We start from the raw sequence: 19,566 nt of genomic DNA, 5'->3' as shown, positions 1-19,566 counted from the left end.
TTTTTAAAATCATCCTTGTATGCTGTCTGCAGATGTGTGTTTACTTGACGGCAGCCCTTTTACGATTGGCTGAAATTGCATGCGCCTGGAAGCTACTTGCAGCTCTCAAATTCCATTGAACTTTGAACCTAGGCTCCTCCATAACTCCAAAACGCTCTTTCAAAATTCCAAGGTAAAAATATAAGAAACTCTTAAGTAGACCAGTGTTTTGGCTTGTGCCTTCTTCAGTGTACTTGGAATATCATTGTGTTGCAAACGCAGAAGAAAATACCACATGCGAGATATTGTTTAGTACTGTATCTGTCTGTTGTCATGATTTTGTAGGTTAATTATCTATTAAAGCTCAAACAGCTATTTAAAAAAAAAAAAAAAAAGTTTGTCTACTAGACTTGGTTTCTTATAGTCTCACCTTTGAACCTCGGGTCTTCATGGAGTAGGATTGTTTAAGATGTATTTCAGATCACCTTATGCCCATTTCCCAAAGCATGTCCCCACCCTATGAGGTGGCAGGCTTAAGAGGCCAGCTCTATAGTTAAGTGGAGACTGAGATTCCTCCGACTGCATTTCTTTATTGTCTAAACTATATAAAGTGGGTCAATCTGTTTTCAAATTCGGTTCTCGATGGGAATTGAAGCCTGGTCTTCTTGTGAATAAAGCATGAGTAACTGCACTCTGTAAACCTGGATTTGCTGCTAGTGCAGCAGTTTTACTGGAATCTGGGAGCTGAAATATCATTTCTTTACCCATTTTAAACAACCTTCTGATGAATAAACAGCTCTGGCAATGTTTGCTGCTTGTTCCTTTTTTCTTTCTTTCTTTTAAAAGATCTTAGATGCTCACAGCGGCAGCATGCTGGTTTTGAATTATCCAGCAAGGGGTCCCAATATCTCTCCTGATTGATGATTTTACTTTGCAATAACTATGAGTTGGATGAAACGCAGCCTTTTTTTTTTTTAGAGTCAACTGCACCACACGGTCCAGGGGATATAGATTGCTTTTGAAAGCTGACCTTGTTGTCAAGCATTTGCGAAGATACAGCTTCACATATGGATCATGAATGTTGCATACAAATGTATAGCCTGAGACGCACTTTTGGTTATAATCTCGAGTCTGAGTTATATAACCAGGCTTGCTACTTTTCGATATTAATCGGTAAAGCTTGTTAAACGTCGAATTCCCAAAAGATATGAGTTTGACTGAAATAAATTTATATAAGATAAATGTCGGTAAAACCACTCTCTATTTTTTTATTTTCTTACCAAAAATAATAATTTAGAAATCATCTCTTGTTTGTGTAGTTTTTATACTTACTGTCTGTCCCGTCTCTATTCTGTTCTGCTCTGAATGGCTAGGGGTCGCTGTCAGTCATCTCAGTGGTCTGTTAGTATTGTAGTTTCACTGTCACTGTCACTTTCACCCTGTTCTGACATCGGTGGCTGAAGCAGTACTAGAATGTTCTCATTCGTTTAAATGACTGTCAATCATCAAGACCTGCACCGACTATGCACTTTTTTCATTTACCAGCTACAGCGCCTGTCATTCAAAGCGCCTGCTTTGAAATTAGAGGGTTAAGGTGTAGGTAAGCTTTTTCTATAGGTATACAGTGAGAGTTACTAGTTTGATTTGAAAATGGTGGCGCAAGAGGAAAACACTTAATGAATATTGTGCACAATACCCTGACTGACAGCTGAAGTCTCTGCGGCAGGACGAAGTGGCCCATCTGCCTTGCCTTGCAGTGACTCTGATTCCAGCTATGCTGAAGCAGGAGAGGGGGAGCTCAGACTCCGGATAATAAGTGCAAGTTAGTTCTGTTCAACGATCTAATGTTTTTGTTCTGTGCATATTTTTACTCGTAAATTTATGCTATAAAAGTCTGTGTATGCTGCGTTTTCTACGGTTTTATTTGAGAACATTTTTTAATTTGTGTAGGATCTTTATCTATACAAGGTATAGCTCCGCTGTGACCAAACGTTATTTCAGTTAGAATGTTGGTAACCATGGTTTTGTTGCATGTTGAATATGATAAAGGGGTTTCGCTAAATGAGATGTTTCTCAATGGCATAAAAAGTCTGTGTTTTTTTTTTTTTAAAGCATAAAGGTCGATTTCAACCATTCTTTGCTTGAATTGAAAAATAAAGATTGAAAAAAAACGTACTTTCTTGGTTCACATCACTGTCAGTCCCGCCCCTTTTCAAAGGAACACCCTCCACATCCACTCCAACAACAAGATAAAATGACGAAATGAAAAAACTGCTGAACGGCGATTCTCTGACTTAACAGAAAATTAATTACAAAAAATACTATAAAAGAAAGAAAACTTGCAGTATGAACTTCAGAAACATTTTCTGTGGTAGTAATATATTACTTCATTATATGTACAGCTCTGAGATATTCGTGCCAAAAATGTTTAGGTTTTTTTTTCATACACAAAAATGCATGAGGCTCGCAAATATTTATGGCTTTGCAGTATATAAAGTCGTATGTACTATCCAACCTTGCCTCTCTTATTATTTTGACTGACTCATATATTAAATCTGTACTGCGACGTTTTGAACAAAAGCAGACACACAAATACTATAAAAGTGTGCAGTTGAATCTCCACTAAGTGTCATAAAACATAAAAAAGACGTCTAGGTCTATTCTGTGAACCCGTGAATCTTTTGTACCTCCTTCAGTATAGGTCTTAATGTGAGTTAATGTGAAGTTGGACACTTTGATAGTATGTGGATAATACTGTGATCCCTTTAATGATAGTTCTGTTTTTGTATCTTGCTGAAATTGGTTTTGCTTTTTGGAATCCCTCGTTTTATGAGAATAACAGCACTGTTTGTTTCACATGTCAGTACCATATTGCAGATGTACAGTAGAGAATAATTGCAAATCTTAGCATTCAATAATCTGCATTAATCTATATTATCCCATAGAGTCACCAAGGGACGTGTGTGTCTGATATGAATTGGAGTGCACATTCTCACCATGAAGAGCAGATATTATTATATGACATCTTAAGCTTCATCATTGATCTAAGCTAGACATACAGAGCGACAGCTGCTGTGGTTTTTTTTAATGAGTTGTCTGTCCAAAGAAAAATGGCACATAACGAGCCACTCTACATGATGTGTTTAACAATTACATCCACTGAGGCCTGTTGCTCAATTAAAAAAAACAGGAACACTTCAAAACTTGTTTGTGCTTTCAGTGACTAACAGCGTATGGACCTCAGCCCTAACGACATAGCAGCATGTTCTGAATGGTGCATTGTGGGATTCATATGAAGAGAGAACATTATTATTGTATTAATGAGCTATCAGTTGGGCACGGTGGAGTTTTACCATGTGTAATTGTAGAGGAAACACACATCACATAATGGGGATTTGTCTAGCAGTAGCACACAAGCCAAAAATGGCTTGGTTTGGAGTCTTTTTAAATTCTGCCTGATATTATACTATTCCAGATGCATCACAATGAGTTTGGTCATTGAATCCTTTATGTATTAAACCTGAGACTGAGGTCAGGTGTCTTTGTATTATATGTAACAAGTATAATACAAAGTTATGTGCTGTCTTTGCTCTGGTTTGCACTGAAAAAATCCAGCTGGGGCTGATCACAATGAGGTATGCTTTGTGTTGATTAAATCAACATCCTTAGTTTCTTAATACATTTTAAATTGATAACACAACCCCACATTGAATATAGGATACATTTCAATTGCAGAAGCACCATACATTTTCAGAAGCATATTTCAACACAGCTGAAAGGACCTGCAATACAATGCTGGATTGCAAGGGCCTGTGACAAAAAGTAAGGAAGGATTAGAAAGTTCTGAAATCACAATGCATTGCCCAGAAACCACACACTGCGTGAGCCAGTGGATGTACTGTACTCGGTCGCTGCATTTTGACATTAACTGTTCTCGTTTGACTTAATAGACGTTTTAATGGATCTGTAAATGCAGGAGCTGTCTTTTGAACAGTAAAAAAACCATTAACTCCCAGGACGGGCTTGCTTCAGTTCAGTTGGTACACAAAAATAAGACTTCTCTCCAGCTCGCAATCTCCTGGAGCCTTTGCAGAATAACTGGTGACATGTAATTTCAAGGAGCTGGGTAACAGCTGACAAGGAGAACTTTATCTGTCTGGCTCTGCATTGTCCGCTTTGATGGGGGAAACTGCAGTGCTGGCTGGGTCCTCAAACCACAGGCTGAGAGCACCAAGCACCAGAACAGCTAGTGTAGGTGACCATTCAACCAAGCTACTGCAGATTCACAGCATTCTAACGGGAGAGGCCAGGGTTCTTAAGCACGAAGAGCTGTATACCGATTACTCTGAAATTTGTGTAACTTTTTTTCTCCTAGGATTCTGCCCTGCATGCAGGGACCGTTCTTGACAATAAAGTGACATGGTTTAAGCTTCCTTCCAATTCAAAATTATGAAACTTTGACAGCGAGCGATTGTTCATGTCTAAACTATCAGTCAGTGTCAAGGTTCTGTCACCATTTCCACCATTTCATTTATCCGCACACAGAAGTATTTCTTACGGTTTGTACAATAATTCATCTGGAATTTCTCTTCACGCATAGCGTATAGGATTTTAGGGGTGATGTGTAGTTTATGCTTGTCGTAGCTGCACTGCAGAGGCTCTTCTGCTTTCAGTAACAGAGCAACATGTATTTGTATTAAATTATCCTTGATGTGTTAATTGCATGAACTTTTAATTTTCTTCCCCGTAAAGTTAAATGGGTTTGAGTCCTGTGAGAGGAGAAGACCTATAAAATCTAGTAATATTTACAGCTCGTCTTTTATCACAATTGTTTCTCATAGGAATGCATTAAACGCTGTGCAGTGCAAATGACTTGTATGCTTTAAAAAAATCTATTCGTGGTTAGATGAGATTTCTCCTTGCCTCTCAGTTTGATGTATAGCAGTTTGTTACAGTGGAGTCTGTGATTTATGCATCGGGACATGATTAAGCAGTCTCGTCGCTGTGTGTCTTTTTAATGGAGCTTGATCAGGATTACGAGGGAGAAGCACTGTCAAAGTGATATTAAAAGTCCTTCTGAATGACCACCTTGTGTTAAATGAGCTCTTTGCAAATCAAGCCCTACCATAAATCTCTTAAAGAAAATCTGTGTTTTATATTTGAAATTGTAAATTATGTTCACGTTATGCAGCGGTGTCCTCCTGTAAAGCAGGTGTACTTGGGTTAGACTCGTAGTTGTCATAAGGCTGAAGCCAATGTTCTATCCTCGTATGCTTGCAGAATCCTGTGCACCAAATTCGGTGTGGTCTGGGGTTTGATTTTACAATTTGTACAAACGTTTACAGTTAAAAAAAATCTACAAACTTGTGTCTGTTCAACTGATCGAATCAGTCAGGTCTTATACTTACTTCATTCAAATGATTAAACTAGAACCTTTTTTATTTTTATATTTTTACAGGGACTCACAGCTTTTATTTTTGATACCTAGAGCCCTATTTTAATTAGCAGAACAGTGGCGCTATTCAGATCCTGCGGTGTGTGGAATGATTGTACAGCGTTTTTGGTAGATTTTGATCACACTTTCTTTTCAGCATGGAGAGGAAGCACCAGGGTGAATCTGTACAGTAAAAGGGGGCTGGGATCCCTTTGGAAGTACTTTTCTCTAAGCTGAATAGAAGAAAACATGATCGAACAAGTGATGAAAGACGGACTACTAATGCCCATAAAAAAAAAAAAATTCTCATCCATCTTGCTGTAGTCTGCACATCGTTTACCCCCATTTTTTGAAGAGAAAAAATAATTGAACTTATTGATCTTGTTTAAGATATATGGCTGCCATTGCATAACACGAAAGAATGAAGAACTGCAAGTTGCTGTAGTGTGATCTGCATAACAAATATATAGGAGCTCAGAACGAAAGACACATTCACCTAAACAGCCACTCCCTGTCAGCACCAAACCGATAACCTGGCCGGGTTCCAGTGAATACTGAACCAAAAGGCACAATGAGGCCTTTAACCATAGAATGGCTGCTAACAGAATCTTCTAAAAACAAGACAAAGGGAAACTACCTGGTGCCAATAATCTAGTAGTGAATTTACACTACAAAGCTACATTGAAAATTGGAAAAGTTACCATAATTGTTTTTTAAATATCTAATGGTCACTCTCTAGATGATACATACACGCACAGTACAAAACACAAACAATCAAAGATACAGTAAAATATTATTTTGTAATATATTAATATCAACTGACAAACCGACAACACTGGCAACACTGTTGTGTTGTATAACTTGTGTTTCCCCAGAACAGTGTACTGTATATATATGGTAAGAGGGCTTGATGTGCTCTCATAGTTTAAGCAGAGCGCTATTATGCAGTGTGCAAAGTATAGGCAGAGATACTGTACATAAATTCTGCTAACTCGGTGTAACCTTTACATCGCAAGTATGCTCAATGATGATGTATAGTAGATGTCCTTGACATTTCAAAGTTCCTGGCAGCTTTTGTACTCGTTTCTCCCCTCTCTTACAATAAAAGCTTATTAAAAAGACCAGGTTTAAAAAAGTGTGTTGCAGCTGTGTAAAATGAAAGAGTCCAAAGACCTGATGTAAATGAAGAAATAAAGTCCTGCACATTTCGATAATGAGCGACCGGGGACTGGCACTAAAATTACAACCTCAACTTCTTTTTTGACCATTAACGTCAACTATTTGTAAATGTGTATTTGGTTTGGGCTCCATTTTCCCCAGATCCGAATCCCTTAGCGAAGTCTCTGTTAGGTAAACAGTATTATACAGTAGGTTTATCAATGGGCCATAACAAATGTATCATCTTATGGAAGCAGGGGTTGGCACGACAGGCAGTTTTATTGTAAAGCAGTAGGCTTATTAACAGTAGGCTTTTGGCTTTCTCACTGTTTGAGCTAAGGTCTCTTTGGTACCCCAATGTGTTTACCCTTAATTTATAAGATTATGTAGTGTGTAGTTTCATTATGGGCAGCAGTAAAAGGCACTGAGTCCTCAATGATTACCATTTCAATGGAAATCTCTACTGTATTGTTCTTCATGATTGAAACTGACAGATGCATCTTTTATATATTACAGAATACATGTCGGAACAAATGAATCAGTCCATATATACAATCTACATAATGTGGTGGTGATGGCATGTCTTCCTTTTTTTGCATAGTTTGACCTCAGTATTGCTGCACAATCCAAATTCACCATGTATTTAGTGTCACTTCAAAACAGAATAATGACTCTTTAAAACGACGTTATCCAGAATCCTCCCGTATGGTCCCTTCTCCTACTCTTCTGGGGCTTATTCAGTTCAGTAAATGTAATTCAACAGCCCCAGCTGTTTGAAGGCTTCCAAGTACTGTAGATGGCAGGCATTTGGCTCAGTGTTTAAACTGTGGTGTCTCCTTTACCGTTTTGTGCAGTCAAGATTAATGAGGCTTTGAAAAATGTGTTCCTTTTCACAACTATATGCATTGCCTAATAGCCATGATATTCTGGCTCCTTCATGTTTCTTCTGCTTGTCTCTACTGTGTATCAACAGTTTGTAACTGGCATCAAAAGGCTAGTGGAAATTAAGTTAAATCGATAAAGAATGTAATATGCTATGCTCATCTTTAACCGTTTTCAATACTACTGCAAGAGAAAGAGAATACAAATAGTACATGGCTTGTCACCCATATATTGTATCGTCTGCTATAGAGCTCAGCCCAACTGTCCCTCTCTACCAGCAGTGCAGACCTATTAGTTATTAGTTGGATCTAAATTTGGAAATTTGTGAAACCTTGGCATTTAAAGGCTTTTCCATAGATCACGCCAGCTTCAAAACTACAAATATATGTATTTATACTTCTAATCTACAAGGCACATTAAGTGGGTAACATCCGAGACGAAGTCTCCAAGTACAACATTATTATTATTATTATTATTATTTATTTCTTAGCTGACGCCCTTATCCAGGGCGACTTACAATTGTTACAAGATATCACATTATTTTTACATACAATTACCCATTTATACAGTTGGGTTTTTACTGGAGCAATCTAGGTAAAGTACCTTGCCCAAGGGTACAGCAGCAGTGTCCCCACCGGGGAGTGAACCCACAACCCTCCGGTCAAGAGTCCAGAGCCCTAACCACTACTCCACACTGCTGCCCCCTGTTGCTTTAGCTATTACATCACAAGAGTTTGGGTATTTCATTTTTAAGGTTCCAGATTTAAATAAAATGATGTTCTGCTTCTGCTGAGACTTCAACCAAATCAGCTGTTCGACAGTCAGATCCGTTTTTATAATGTCATGCCACTGTTTTTCTATCCGATTTTAAAAGAGCCAGTTTGAATGATTTGCCTTACCACTGCAACCTAAATACTGCCACTGTTAAGTCAATTAAAATAGGGCCATTTGTGTACCAGGGTTGTGAAGTCACACATTTAACCATGGATGTGCATCTTTGGTGAATTTCTGTCTGTAAAAATATGAAAAAAAGACAGGGAGTACCTGATTGAACAAGATCTGTATTTAGATTCACCACCTTTTTAGAAGAATTTCATAGACCCCTTGTTGAAGCAGCTTGAACCACCAAGACGACGTGACTCAATTCAGATATTGTATGATGGGCTTAAAAATAATGTCTGGGTACCGGATTAAATCAATATTTGTTTCTGACTGTCAAAACAATTCCACTATTCTCCCCTGAGTTCCACGGTTGAGTAGACAAATATCTGTCATGAGGGAGTTGAGGAGGGAGAGGCTAAAAGGGCAAGGATTGTTTTCATATTTGTGTGACAGCCTGACGTCGACAGCCAATAAATCACTGCCTTCCCTCTCTCAGCCCCACCGTCAGGGTGTGACGTGAAATCAATGTGCTGACAGGGGCTCATCTAAAAATCCCTAAAAGTTCAGTGGTGCAACACAGTACCGTGGAGCAAACGCTGTAATAAATCTGGTTAGTTCAGCACCAGTGAAAATTACCATTGGAGACCATCTTACTGCAAGTGCAGTACCTTGGAAAAAGCCCACTAGAACCATTAGCAGACACAATACCAACAATGGAGAAATTTGGTTCTGATACAGTAGCATACCGATATGGTAGCTTGGTACAGCACTGGATCTCCAGTGCTGTTGAACATGAATTTGGCTGACTTTATCATATTCTTGCTGTTTAATCACCTCTTAGTAACTGATCTCCAGTGTAATGCAACACTGTAGTAACTTCTGCTTTCCTTTCTGTTCCAGTGGTGGAGAGTCGAGGGCTGCTAGATGGAATACAAAGGGTCACCACCGTCCCGACATATCTGCCTGTCAATTATCAAATCCTCAACGCAGAGTCAGCCTTTTTCCTTAAAGAAGCCAACCAGGATATCATGAGGAACAACAGTTTACAGTCTCGCAAGGAGCCCTTCTTTATCTACCAGGCCAGGCAGATGCCCACGTTCAACGCCAGCTATGGGCCCTTCTCAGCGGAGCAACCTGTTCCTCTGGACCTTCTACAGAGCCCCCACGCTTTCGTTGCGTCCAGCATGTTCACCTTCAACTGGAAGGTGCAGACCTACATCATCAGAGATAAGGTTTACTTCAGCTGGCCTAAGGTGCAAGTTTTGTTTTACATTGCAGGGAGAGACTGGGATGATTACAGCACCATAGACAAGCTACCCTGCGTGAAAATGTTCGCTTTCCGGGAGACGCAGGAAGTTCGGGGCACCTGTAAGCTCAAGGGAGACCTTGGGCTTTGTGTGGCCGAGCTGGAGCCCCTTTCGGGTTGGTTTAGTCCACCCAGCGTGGTTCTGGGCCGACAGAAAACTTTGGACCAATCAGAAGGGGCCCCCGTGGAACTCTACTATGTGGTCCAGTCCGCCGAGAATGGGGAATGTTCCTCTGACGACTCCAGAAAGGGGAATTCTATTCGGTCAGACCAGGACAAAGCCTTTGGCCCGTCCACCACCTCCCCCATGCAGAGGATTGGTAGCGTCCGCCTGTACCAGACTCCAGGGTCCCCCCAGCTGTCGGAGCTGAAGCTGGATAATAACATTGTGATCCTGGTGCCATCTAAACCTGTCAAACAAAGGGATATTGTTACTGCCTATGTGTCTACCACCAGCATTACAAGTGTGGAGATGTTTACCCTGAGGTAGGTTGCTATGCATTTGCTGCACTTTTGCATGGGTGACAAGGGAAATACATGAGGTGGAAACGAGTGATGTCACTGTCAACATTATCAAGATGAACTTCACATGTTCATCACCAGCTTGAACAAATGCAATGGCAAGCCATCACCAGCTTGCGACTCATGTGGAAAAAACATTTTGTCAGCCTACAGCCAAGTTTGCACAAGTCTGAAATCTGTTTTAAAAAGGACCGTAAGAGTCGTTTATACTTTATTTCACACATGCACCCATACTCCTAGGAGCATTAAACCAGCATTTCATACTGAAATCAAACAGAAAAATACTCTGCCAATGTTAACTATCCTACACTTCTAATCTACTCTTAAGCTGTAAATCATGATTTAAGAAAAATCTTCTGATTCATTGAGCTCTGCATCCCAGTTAGAATCTGCAGATGAGACTAAGTGATTCAGATCATTTAACATGCAATGCAAATGAGGGTTTAATTAATTAAAATGCATTCCATTAGCTTAATGACTGTTGGATTGATCTTAATCACAGCAGGGGAAATATGTATATGCCTTAAGAGATGCTACAACAAGGGGTCATGCTAATTTATCTGCATTAGCATATGTAAATTAAGAAATTGTTTTAAGTAAATGACAAGTTTCTATAGATAGGCAGGTTTGACATGTCTCTGCCTCTTGTTATGTAGCTGTCCGTTCTGATATGGTGGTGGTCTAAGTTTCCCACCACTGTCACCAGATCTTTTCTCACAGGGATAACTCAGAGACAGCTTTCAGGTATCTTTTTGTGGAGCCGGTTGCTAATTGTGAGGCTGCAACTGAAGAAGCCCTGACACTTCAACTACAATGATGGACAGTTGAACAGCTGATGAAGAGTTTCAGCTAAAACTGTTTTGAAGTTATTCAGTTATGTTAAACGTGTGATATTCACCTAAAGCAACACTGAGCAATTATTAATGAGAATGAAGCTGTGTTTAAAATTCACAGCTTTGGTGACTCATTGATTGAAACAGTTTGACTACTTACATTATGACGTTCCGTAATACACCCTGATCTCACAGTATTATAGTGTTATTGTGCACATACAGCTGAGGATAACTGATCTCAGTTTATTATACACAATACAAAAGAATAATATTTTAGCTGCTCAACACATTTGTGGTGGCCTCTCAAAACTGTACAAAGCCTGGCCTAATAAAAAAAAAAAAAAGATACCTTTATTTGAGTTTTAAGCAGAAGTAATCTAGTTAAATTACCTGCGGGTAAGACTTTGTCGTGTTTTAGTTTTAAAGAATGTGTGGTGATCAATATCTCCAGTAAGAACCCAGACGTCCTCAATGCCAGCTCAATTACTCAAATCATAGTACGTCTGAAAACCATATTTGTTTGACCTGGCCTATTGTGGATAATTGTACCGCGCCTCGGGATGTTCAAACGAAAGGAGTGTTAGAAATGCAAATTGTACTGTGTTGCGTAGTGTCGGCAGATTTGAGATTTAGATGTAGAGGTTTTTTGGTGCCTCAGTATTGAATCAAGCCTAGTGTCTTGATAAGGATTTCAATAACTGTCCTCTGACAGGATATATCCTTCTTTAAAGTACTCTATAAGAAAGTGTGTCAAGAACTAAAACTATTATTCATAACTCTTAAACCACTTTTTGTATAAAGGTGCAAAATGTGTAACTGCAAAACACTCATATAAACAGGCTTTTTAGTAGACTGCTAAGCAGGTTGTTAAAGATATAGCAAGCTGCTATAGGTGATGCAGCAGGCTTCTTCACCAGCCTCCTGTCTCATTCACACTTAAGGGAGGCTCTTATAGTCCCTGCCGGCACTGTGCCAGACTGCCTAACTTTTATGAACGTTGCCCTCTACTGTAATGAGCAATTACAGCATGCTGCTACAGAGTTGTATTGAACATGCATTTTAATCTCCCAAAGCAACTCCCTGTGAAGTTTCATCATTGAATCGTAATTGAGAATGGTGCAGTGAGTTTGCAAGTGTAGCATTAAAGACCTTAATTAAGGTTAGCAGTCTACTGATCCCCCGTTCATCCCCCCCTTCATTTAAGTAAAATTGAAAACTTCTGCAGCTCCAGAGATTTCGATTTGCTGTGCTGAAAGGTCTCTGGATCAATATGTTTGCCTGGCAGCTGAATCCAACAGATATGGAGCAGTCAGCGATCGCTCCCTCCCACTTGTAGCTTGGTGATAAGAGCATGTCCCATGTTCTCGTTTGCTCCGGTATTGAAAGCTGAAATGGAAGGGATCCTTTCTGTGCCCTTAATTGTTTTATCCCTATTTAACCTAATTTCCTTAAGTGAAGCAAAATGAGCGTTGGAAGGGCAGAGAAAGACATCTTCCCACATATATACTTCCGGAACTGGGGTGCAAGAATTGAGCTTGTCCAAAAAAGAGTGGCAGATTTTAACTGAGTTCATATATAATTACAGCACTTTACAGCAGTGGAGATTGTTTCAAGAGATGGGTGGCTATTCATTCAAAGACACAAATACACACTGTTAAAGATGCTGGTTTTCACAAAGTCTCCTTCTTTTAAAGATTTAAGCAGCAGCAGTATGTAGATTCATCACTGTATAGCTCAATTGAATTGACCCATTAAAAAAAAGAACAGTTCTGTTTTTAGTTTAATTCCGAGCCAAGCTGACTGTGGCGCAATATGCAATTGCAATTCACCCTCCTTCACAGGCAGAATATTAATTCTTTGTGCTTCACCTCATATGAATAAATTCGCTGCACCACCAATATAAAACACAGAAATACGCAGCATTGTTTGGTAACCCATCACGGTATGAATAAGAGGGGAAGCATGACTGGCATACAATGAGGCGTAAAGATAAAAGTTAGTGAGGTGCTGAGAAAGAACCAGGGAAAAATGATCACTTGTGACAATAAGTTATTGAATATGCTGTGAGTGTAGATCATACTGAAGGAGAGACGCGTCCGACGGGTCAAGGACTTATACAGGAAAGTGGGAGACATACAGTATGACATGAGGGCTATCTATATGTTAGTTAAGGCTTACTGGAATTATGTTGTTAGTTCTATGTGCTTTAAAGGTCAGGTCTCTGTTACAGGTGGCGACTTTTTTAAAATTTTGGACACAAGCTCCCCTGTCTCGACAGCTTGTGAAGTATTGCCTTGTTGAGAAAAACCATTGCATACTCGAGAAGAATGTGGACCGCCATAAATCCTATTCTAGTATTTAAAATGGTAGCTAGGCTTTAAAATACATTTTCATACCATTAGCACTAGTAACACTGGGCAGGATTTTCCACTTTACGATGCGTTACGTTACGTTTACTTTATGTTGTGTTGAAAATTCACCTTCTAAATTAAATATCCAAGTTTCATGGATGTGCATTTTGAAAATAGAATTAAAGGAAAACATAAAAAGGTGTAATTAAAGGACCTATGATTGTATTAGCTTCTTTGTATTTTCTTAATGAAATGAGTAACATGACTTATTATTAATCACAGTAGAACACATGACTTGTTATTAGTGATCTGAAGGTTTTGGTTTCACCAGCATAGAAATAAAATAATAAATACCAGTAAATCAATCAATCAATGTTAAAATAGTAAAAAAAAAAACAAAAAAAAAACTCTAAACATCAAGAATAAATATGCAAATATGACTAATCCCAAGTCATTATCATAATTTGCTTTTGGTAATCATTGAAAAACCCGTAAACAGGATCTTTGCAAATTGTTTATAATTATCTAGGCTTCCCAATTAAGCATTTTCCATGCAAATGACATCAAAAGAAAACTAGGCTGCATATTTATAGTGAACCATTGTCTGGAGGACATGGCGTCTATTAAACAAAGCTTAAAATGATGTTCCTCAGCAACTGCCATGAAACCAAAAAATGATCCGCCTGCATTGGTTATCTTATAATTGGATTGTTAACACATTGCAGATTATGGCACAGTAATGGTACTTATAGTAGCGGTATGTATATATTTTTTTATTTCTTGTAGATTGTAGTTGTTCCTAATATTTCTATTTCGCAAGCCCTACTGACATTACAGAATGTGTCCAATTACAGCATCTAAACCAGTCAGTGCCTGTGTGTTTGTCTGCCGCATTTGTTTTTCATTGTAGTGTAAGACTACTGATTTTAAAATTTGGGATGGTATTACCAGCAAACACAGTTACCACAAAAGAGCTTTACTCCAACAAACCATTGATATCCACAATGACAAAAACGACTGCACATATATACAGTCATAGTTTATGCAATGTTGTCAAAGCATGGTGGGGACTGCAGGGGGTGTGGCGGAATAATGCCTGAGGCAGATTGGAGGGCGTCAATACTTTTAGGTACCACTATGTAGCATCCTTTACTCAGGAGGCTGTGTGGTCCAGTGGTTAAAGAAACCGGCTTGTAACCAGAAGGTACCCGGTTCAAATCCCACCTCAGCCACTGACTCATTGTGTGACCCTGAGCAAGTCACTTAACCTCCTTGTGCTCCGTCTTTCGGGTGAGATGTAATTGTAAGTGACTCTGCAACTGATGCATAGTTCACACACCTAGTCTCTGTAAGTCGCCTTGGATAAAGGCGTCTGCTAAATAAACAAATAATAATAATAATAATAATGGAAAAAAAATATTATTTAACACAAGCTTAAAATTGCAAAAGGTCAAATTAAAATATGAACAAAAAATCTATGGTGAAATGGTATTCTGCCCAAGCCTAAAAACTGTAAAGATCTTCAAGTATTGAACAGGATTTGTCATAACAAAATAAAGAGAACCTTCTTCAGCATCAGCCGAGGTCACTCAGGCATATTGTAATCCAAATAAAAGTTGCACTGTTGCAGATCGATGCATCACCCAGTTCATTAGCTGCTGTGATGGCTGTCAATGCAGAGAGTGTGCATTACATTAACCAATGGACACATTTAAAGAAGTGATGAGAAAGTAGCAGGTCTAAGGAAACAATGAGTGACTAGAGGCTGCAAGAAGCCTGGCACCTTTTTCATTGTGAGAAATCGGTGCGTGTGAGACTGAGGAGTGGTGGTTGGATACAGACCGTGTAGTGCAGCTTGTCACCCTGGGTGTCAATGATGACTTGAACTTGGGAGCAGTCCATGTGCTGCTCTTTACCAGAATTATTTTCTGTTTCTAATTCTTATTTTAAATTACAGCAGGGGTCAGTGCTGGTTCTAAACTGTTCAGAGATGGTTGATGTTCTAGTTTTCAGCAGGTAATGCTGGTCCAACTAACAACACTACATCATTTTTCACTGCAAATGATCAATTGTTCACTTAGTGCGTGTGCGTGTGTGTGTGTGTGTGCGTGTGCGTGTCCGCGCGCGTGCGTGCGTGCATGTGTGTGCGTGCGTGCGTGTGTGTGTGCGCGTGTCTGCATGCATGTATGCGTGCGTGTGTGTGTGGAGGTGAGAGCAAGCCTGTTCAGTCTGGCAGCAGGGGCTGCTTCCTATGTATGCACTGCTCTGTGTACTTGAGAGTGCTGGATGTTAGTTTTTTTTTCTTCTTTTATGCTGAATTGGCGGTTTTGATACTAGTGTTGGAGATGTTGTGATCGATATTTTGCTGTAGGTTGTGCTTTAACTCGATCAGAGCAAACTCTAGGAAATAAACCTTGTTTGCTTTAATCGATCCCCATTGTCTCAAACGAATTTACAGACACTTTGGATTAATTACTCTTTAGAAACACATTACACTCGATAGCCAGTCGCAGACACAATCGTTTGTTCTGTTTTTGAGCAGAGCTCTAATCAGTTGTATGCTGTTTGCAGCTCCCTGTCTGTCTAGCTGACTCTTGAGTGTTCTGGTCCCCTGCCATACTGTTCCTCTTAGTGATGGTGTTTACAAGGCGCTTGTTTTTATTCATCCCCTTAGTTCTCTTGCCCGTACTGTGTACATAACATCTCCTTGCATCTGGGCTTCTGTCCATACCTCTCAGTCAGTCCTGAGCTCCTGCTATTTGATGTTTTTTTTATATAAAAGGCAGCATTCCTGATGCCTTCAGGTTGTTTCTTTGACCTTTCTGATCATTCAGAGCCACACAAAATGCTTGCTGATAAAAGCACTTGACAGAAGCCAGGTTTGGCTTCACATGCACCATTCCATTCTTCCCTGATGGCATTTTATTGCTGTAAGTTCCATTATGGTGCTTAATGCTTTTTTATTTCCAGGGTCCCCGTAGCTGTCCAGTTGAACTTACTGATGATTCATTTGGAGTAATGACAGGCTTAGGCTTCAAAGCTTGGTCCTTTACATGAGTCCTTTTATGAGTAAATGCTCAGTTATAAAACACTGAAATCAACAAAGCAAATCATGTTTTTGCATTTTTCCTTTTGCATAGTTACTTCAACAAGCTCTGCAGTGTGTTATGCCTTAACCCTTCAGATGAATTTGCACATTAGAAGTCATTTAGCCTTTCAGTACAACCCAAGTCAGATAAAAGTATAATATTTTAAGAAAGTAGGTCAAGTAGACAAACATTTTTTGTTGAGACGTTTTATCTGCTTGACTTAATTTCTTTGTAGATATAACGCAGAATTTACAACTAAATGTTTAAAAACAGGACTTTACTGCAGTACTGAAAAACAAATTGAAGGGGGCAATGGGTCAATTAAATGGTACTTATTATCGCCCTGTGTCGTGTCGTACATTCACTACAAGGGAGAGCTCTTGTAATTTTATTTTTCAGAGTGTTAATATCTCCCCTCAGAGACCTTTCTTTAAATAGCACTCTGATAAGATTATCTGTTAAACATCCCTGGGCAGGAGCAAGACCTTACTTTGTGGTGAGCTGTGTTTGCAACGACACTGACACTGCTGTTAGTGCACCAACCAGGTGCAGCCCAGTGGAATGTTAAAAACCTGCAACTCAATTAAGACCTGCAGCATTTGTGTAAATAATAGAGGTGGAGTATAGAGCCATTGAGGTGTGATGCCTCTATGTGCAGCATGGCGTGGTGGAGAGTGCCTATGATTAGGTGTACAATCATTTCTAATATGCTAGACATAATTAGCAATACTGCCAAAGAATGTTCACGACTGAAAGCTCAGGAGCAACAGCAGCTTGAGATCCAAATGTCTCGTTCTATCTACTTCACTTCTGCAGTCACCCCTTTCAAAAACAGAGACCTACCTGAACACTGCAGTTCAAAGATCGATACCTTTTATTGTGGCTTCTGCAGCTAGTAATGCTAGAAGAGGACTTCTTATGCATTGTTTAGAGGCAAGTTGGCCTTTTGTCACTGTCTTTTAGTGCCTGAAGTTAGAGGTTTTCAGCTGAGTGGTCTGTCGCCAACATGATTGATTATTACCTTCTTAAGCAAATGACATCTCTGGAAGATCTTTAGTAACATCCTGCTTCAATCAAGATGGGTAAGGCAGTACAAATTACTGACTACAGCAGAGCCATACTGGAGACTTCCAACCCAAACTTTGCTAAAGGAATTAATCGCCTAGCTGGCTGATCAATTTGAATCAGTGCATCCTTTTGTATGTGTTTTGTATTTATTTATTTTTTCCTTAAGTGAAAAAAATAAAGGTTTTACATCTGGGAAATCAAGTAGTACATGGTGATTTAAAGTCTTAAATCTCCAGATTGTAGCCCTCCCCGAGTGTCGTGGCTGTTACCACATGTGCTAGGAGAAAACATGTATGCCCTGCCTTGTTAACTCTAATATTCACATGAAGTGAACACACAGCAAATGCCATTTTGAGATTCATAAACAAAGGTTGTTTCATTTCATTTCACCAAATGGTCACTCAAGCAAGCTGTTTGGTGCTGGTATTTTAACTGACAGAAGCATAGCATAATAACAATGCAGATTTTATTTGTTTCGTCCAAAAATAAAGAAATAAAGAAATACATCTACGGGGTAAAAATATGTCGTCTTCAAGCAGTAACAGTTATTCATTTCCCAACTGTCTGTGACACAGCGGCGGCTAGCTTGCAACGTGCTGGCAGAAAGCAGCAGCATTGTATTTGATTGTTAATAGGGTTCTTATCTATTTGAGATGCCTCCCAACTTGGCTGACGCACAGACAATGTTCTGTTTACTGTGCCACTGGCAGAATTAAACCCAGCAGAAACATTGTCACATTTGCTTTACAAGCCTGGATATTTCGACTTCAGAATCTTGATATTCGTTTGCTAGTCTCTGCTCCAGCTATTCTACAAACACTTATGCACATTGAGTTGTATGGCAGAAAGAGAAAGCTCAAAGGTATATACAATCTTTATAACAACTGTGGGTACTGTAGAACTGTTTCCATCGATTCATTAATTTGTTAGATTTTTTGGGGAGGAGGGAGGTGGATTTTTCTCAAGGATTAAGTAACAAGGTATCAAAACACAAAAGATTCTATGCTGAGCTTGTCTATAGTGATTCTGTTTAGTTCTGTACCTTTTTGTCAGCTTTCATATAGCATTATAGAGGTCTTTTTTATCAAATGATCCACCTGTATGCTGTTGACAAGAAGAAAGCAACAGCTGGTACACAAACCCCAAAGTAACATAATATACTGAAACTAACAAACTAACAGTCGCCTATCACCTGTGGGTCAAATATATAGCATAATTGCACAATAATGTTAAAACTGGCTGGAGGCGTATATCATTGTGTGATTCTATTTGCAGTGAACAGGTACAAAACAATGGAGAAACACAGTTGTTGAACAATCTGCCTTTTTAATGTCTGCGAGTATTTCATTCAGAGGAAAGTTAGAGGAATACTTTTGTTCACACAAAGACGTCTAGTGGAAGAAAAGAATGTGTGGCATGCTGAACATCAAGCAGAATGGAGCCTGTGATAATGCAGAGAGCTTCAAGCACAGAGCAAATCACCCCCCACAGCCTGCCTGCTGCACCACACAAAGAGATACCTATAGATACGAGGCAGCGCAGCTCTGGGGGTGCACAGCATTTGTAAGCCATTTTACTGCTGCTTGCAAGACTGTGCCTGTACACATTTCAGTCAGGAAACAAACACAAGATTTTGGTGATCTCTTCTCAGTCTGCAGCAGTGCTGTGTTCTCACAGTGTTGTCTTGTTCAACATACATGACATGCCTAGCTGTGACTACTTATAAGCTATTAGACCGTGGAACAGCTGATCCTTAAAGCACCTTTTGTAACACAATGCCCCTCCTTACGAGGTGCAATACAGACATATAATTACAATATATCATTTAAAATGAATTGTATTGACTTTACATCCTGCCAGCAAGTTGTTTCTACATGTTTGGCCAACAATGCATCATACAACTGCAGAAAAAGCTAGAAAAAAAGGTATAAAATAAGACTTTGATTGAAACAGTCTCTATTCAAAATCTGTGTCATTAGTTCAAGGAACCCATAGACATTTTGATAGATAGATAGATCGATTCCTTTTTGCAGTAAGGTCATATCAGCTAATGCTAGCCTAA

The 19,566-nt window shown here is 39.3% G+C and overlaps 1 protein-coding gene across 2 annotated transcripts in view; it reads left to right on the top strand.

The window, feature by feature from the left end:
• Positions 1-19,566, top strand: part of LOC117427780 (transmembrane protein 132C-like) — a 152,063-nt gene that overhangs the window by 53,834 nt on the left and 78,663 nt on the right. For both annotated transcript variants that reach the window (XM_058994619.1, XM_058994618.1), the window contains exon 2: positions 9,236-10,127. In XM_058994619.1, the coding sequence (XP_058850602.1) occupies positions 9,364-10,127 (764 nt within the window). In that variant the 5' untranslated portion in view covers positions 9,236-9,363. The remainder of the gene's footprint in view (positions 1-9,235; positions 10,128-19,566) is intronic.

This window comes from Acipenser ruthenus, chromosome 21 (assembly GCF_902713425.1).
Source record: "Acipenser ruthenus chromosome 21, fAciRut3.2 maternal haplotype, whole genome shotgun sequence".
In the NCBI taxonomy this organism is placed as follows: domain Eukaryota; kingdom Metazoa; phylum Chordata; class Actinopteri; order Acipenseriformes; family Acipenseridae; genus Acipenser; species Acipenser ruthenus.
Note: the sequence above shows the minus strand (reverse complement) of the source record. Positions and strands in the feature narration are given on the sequence as shown.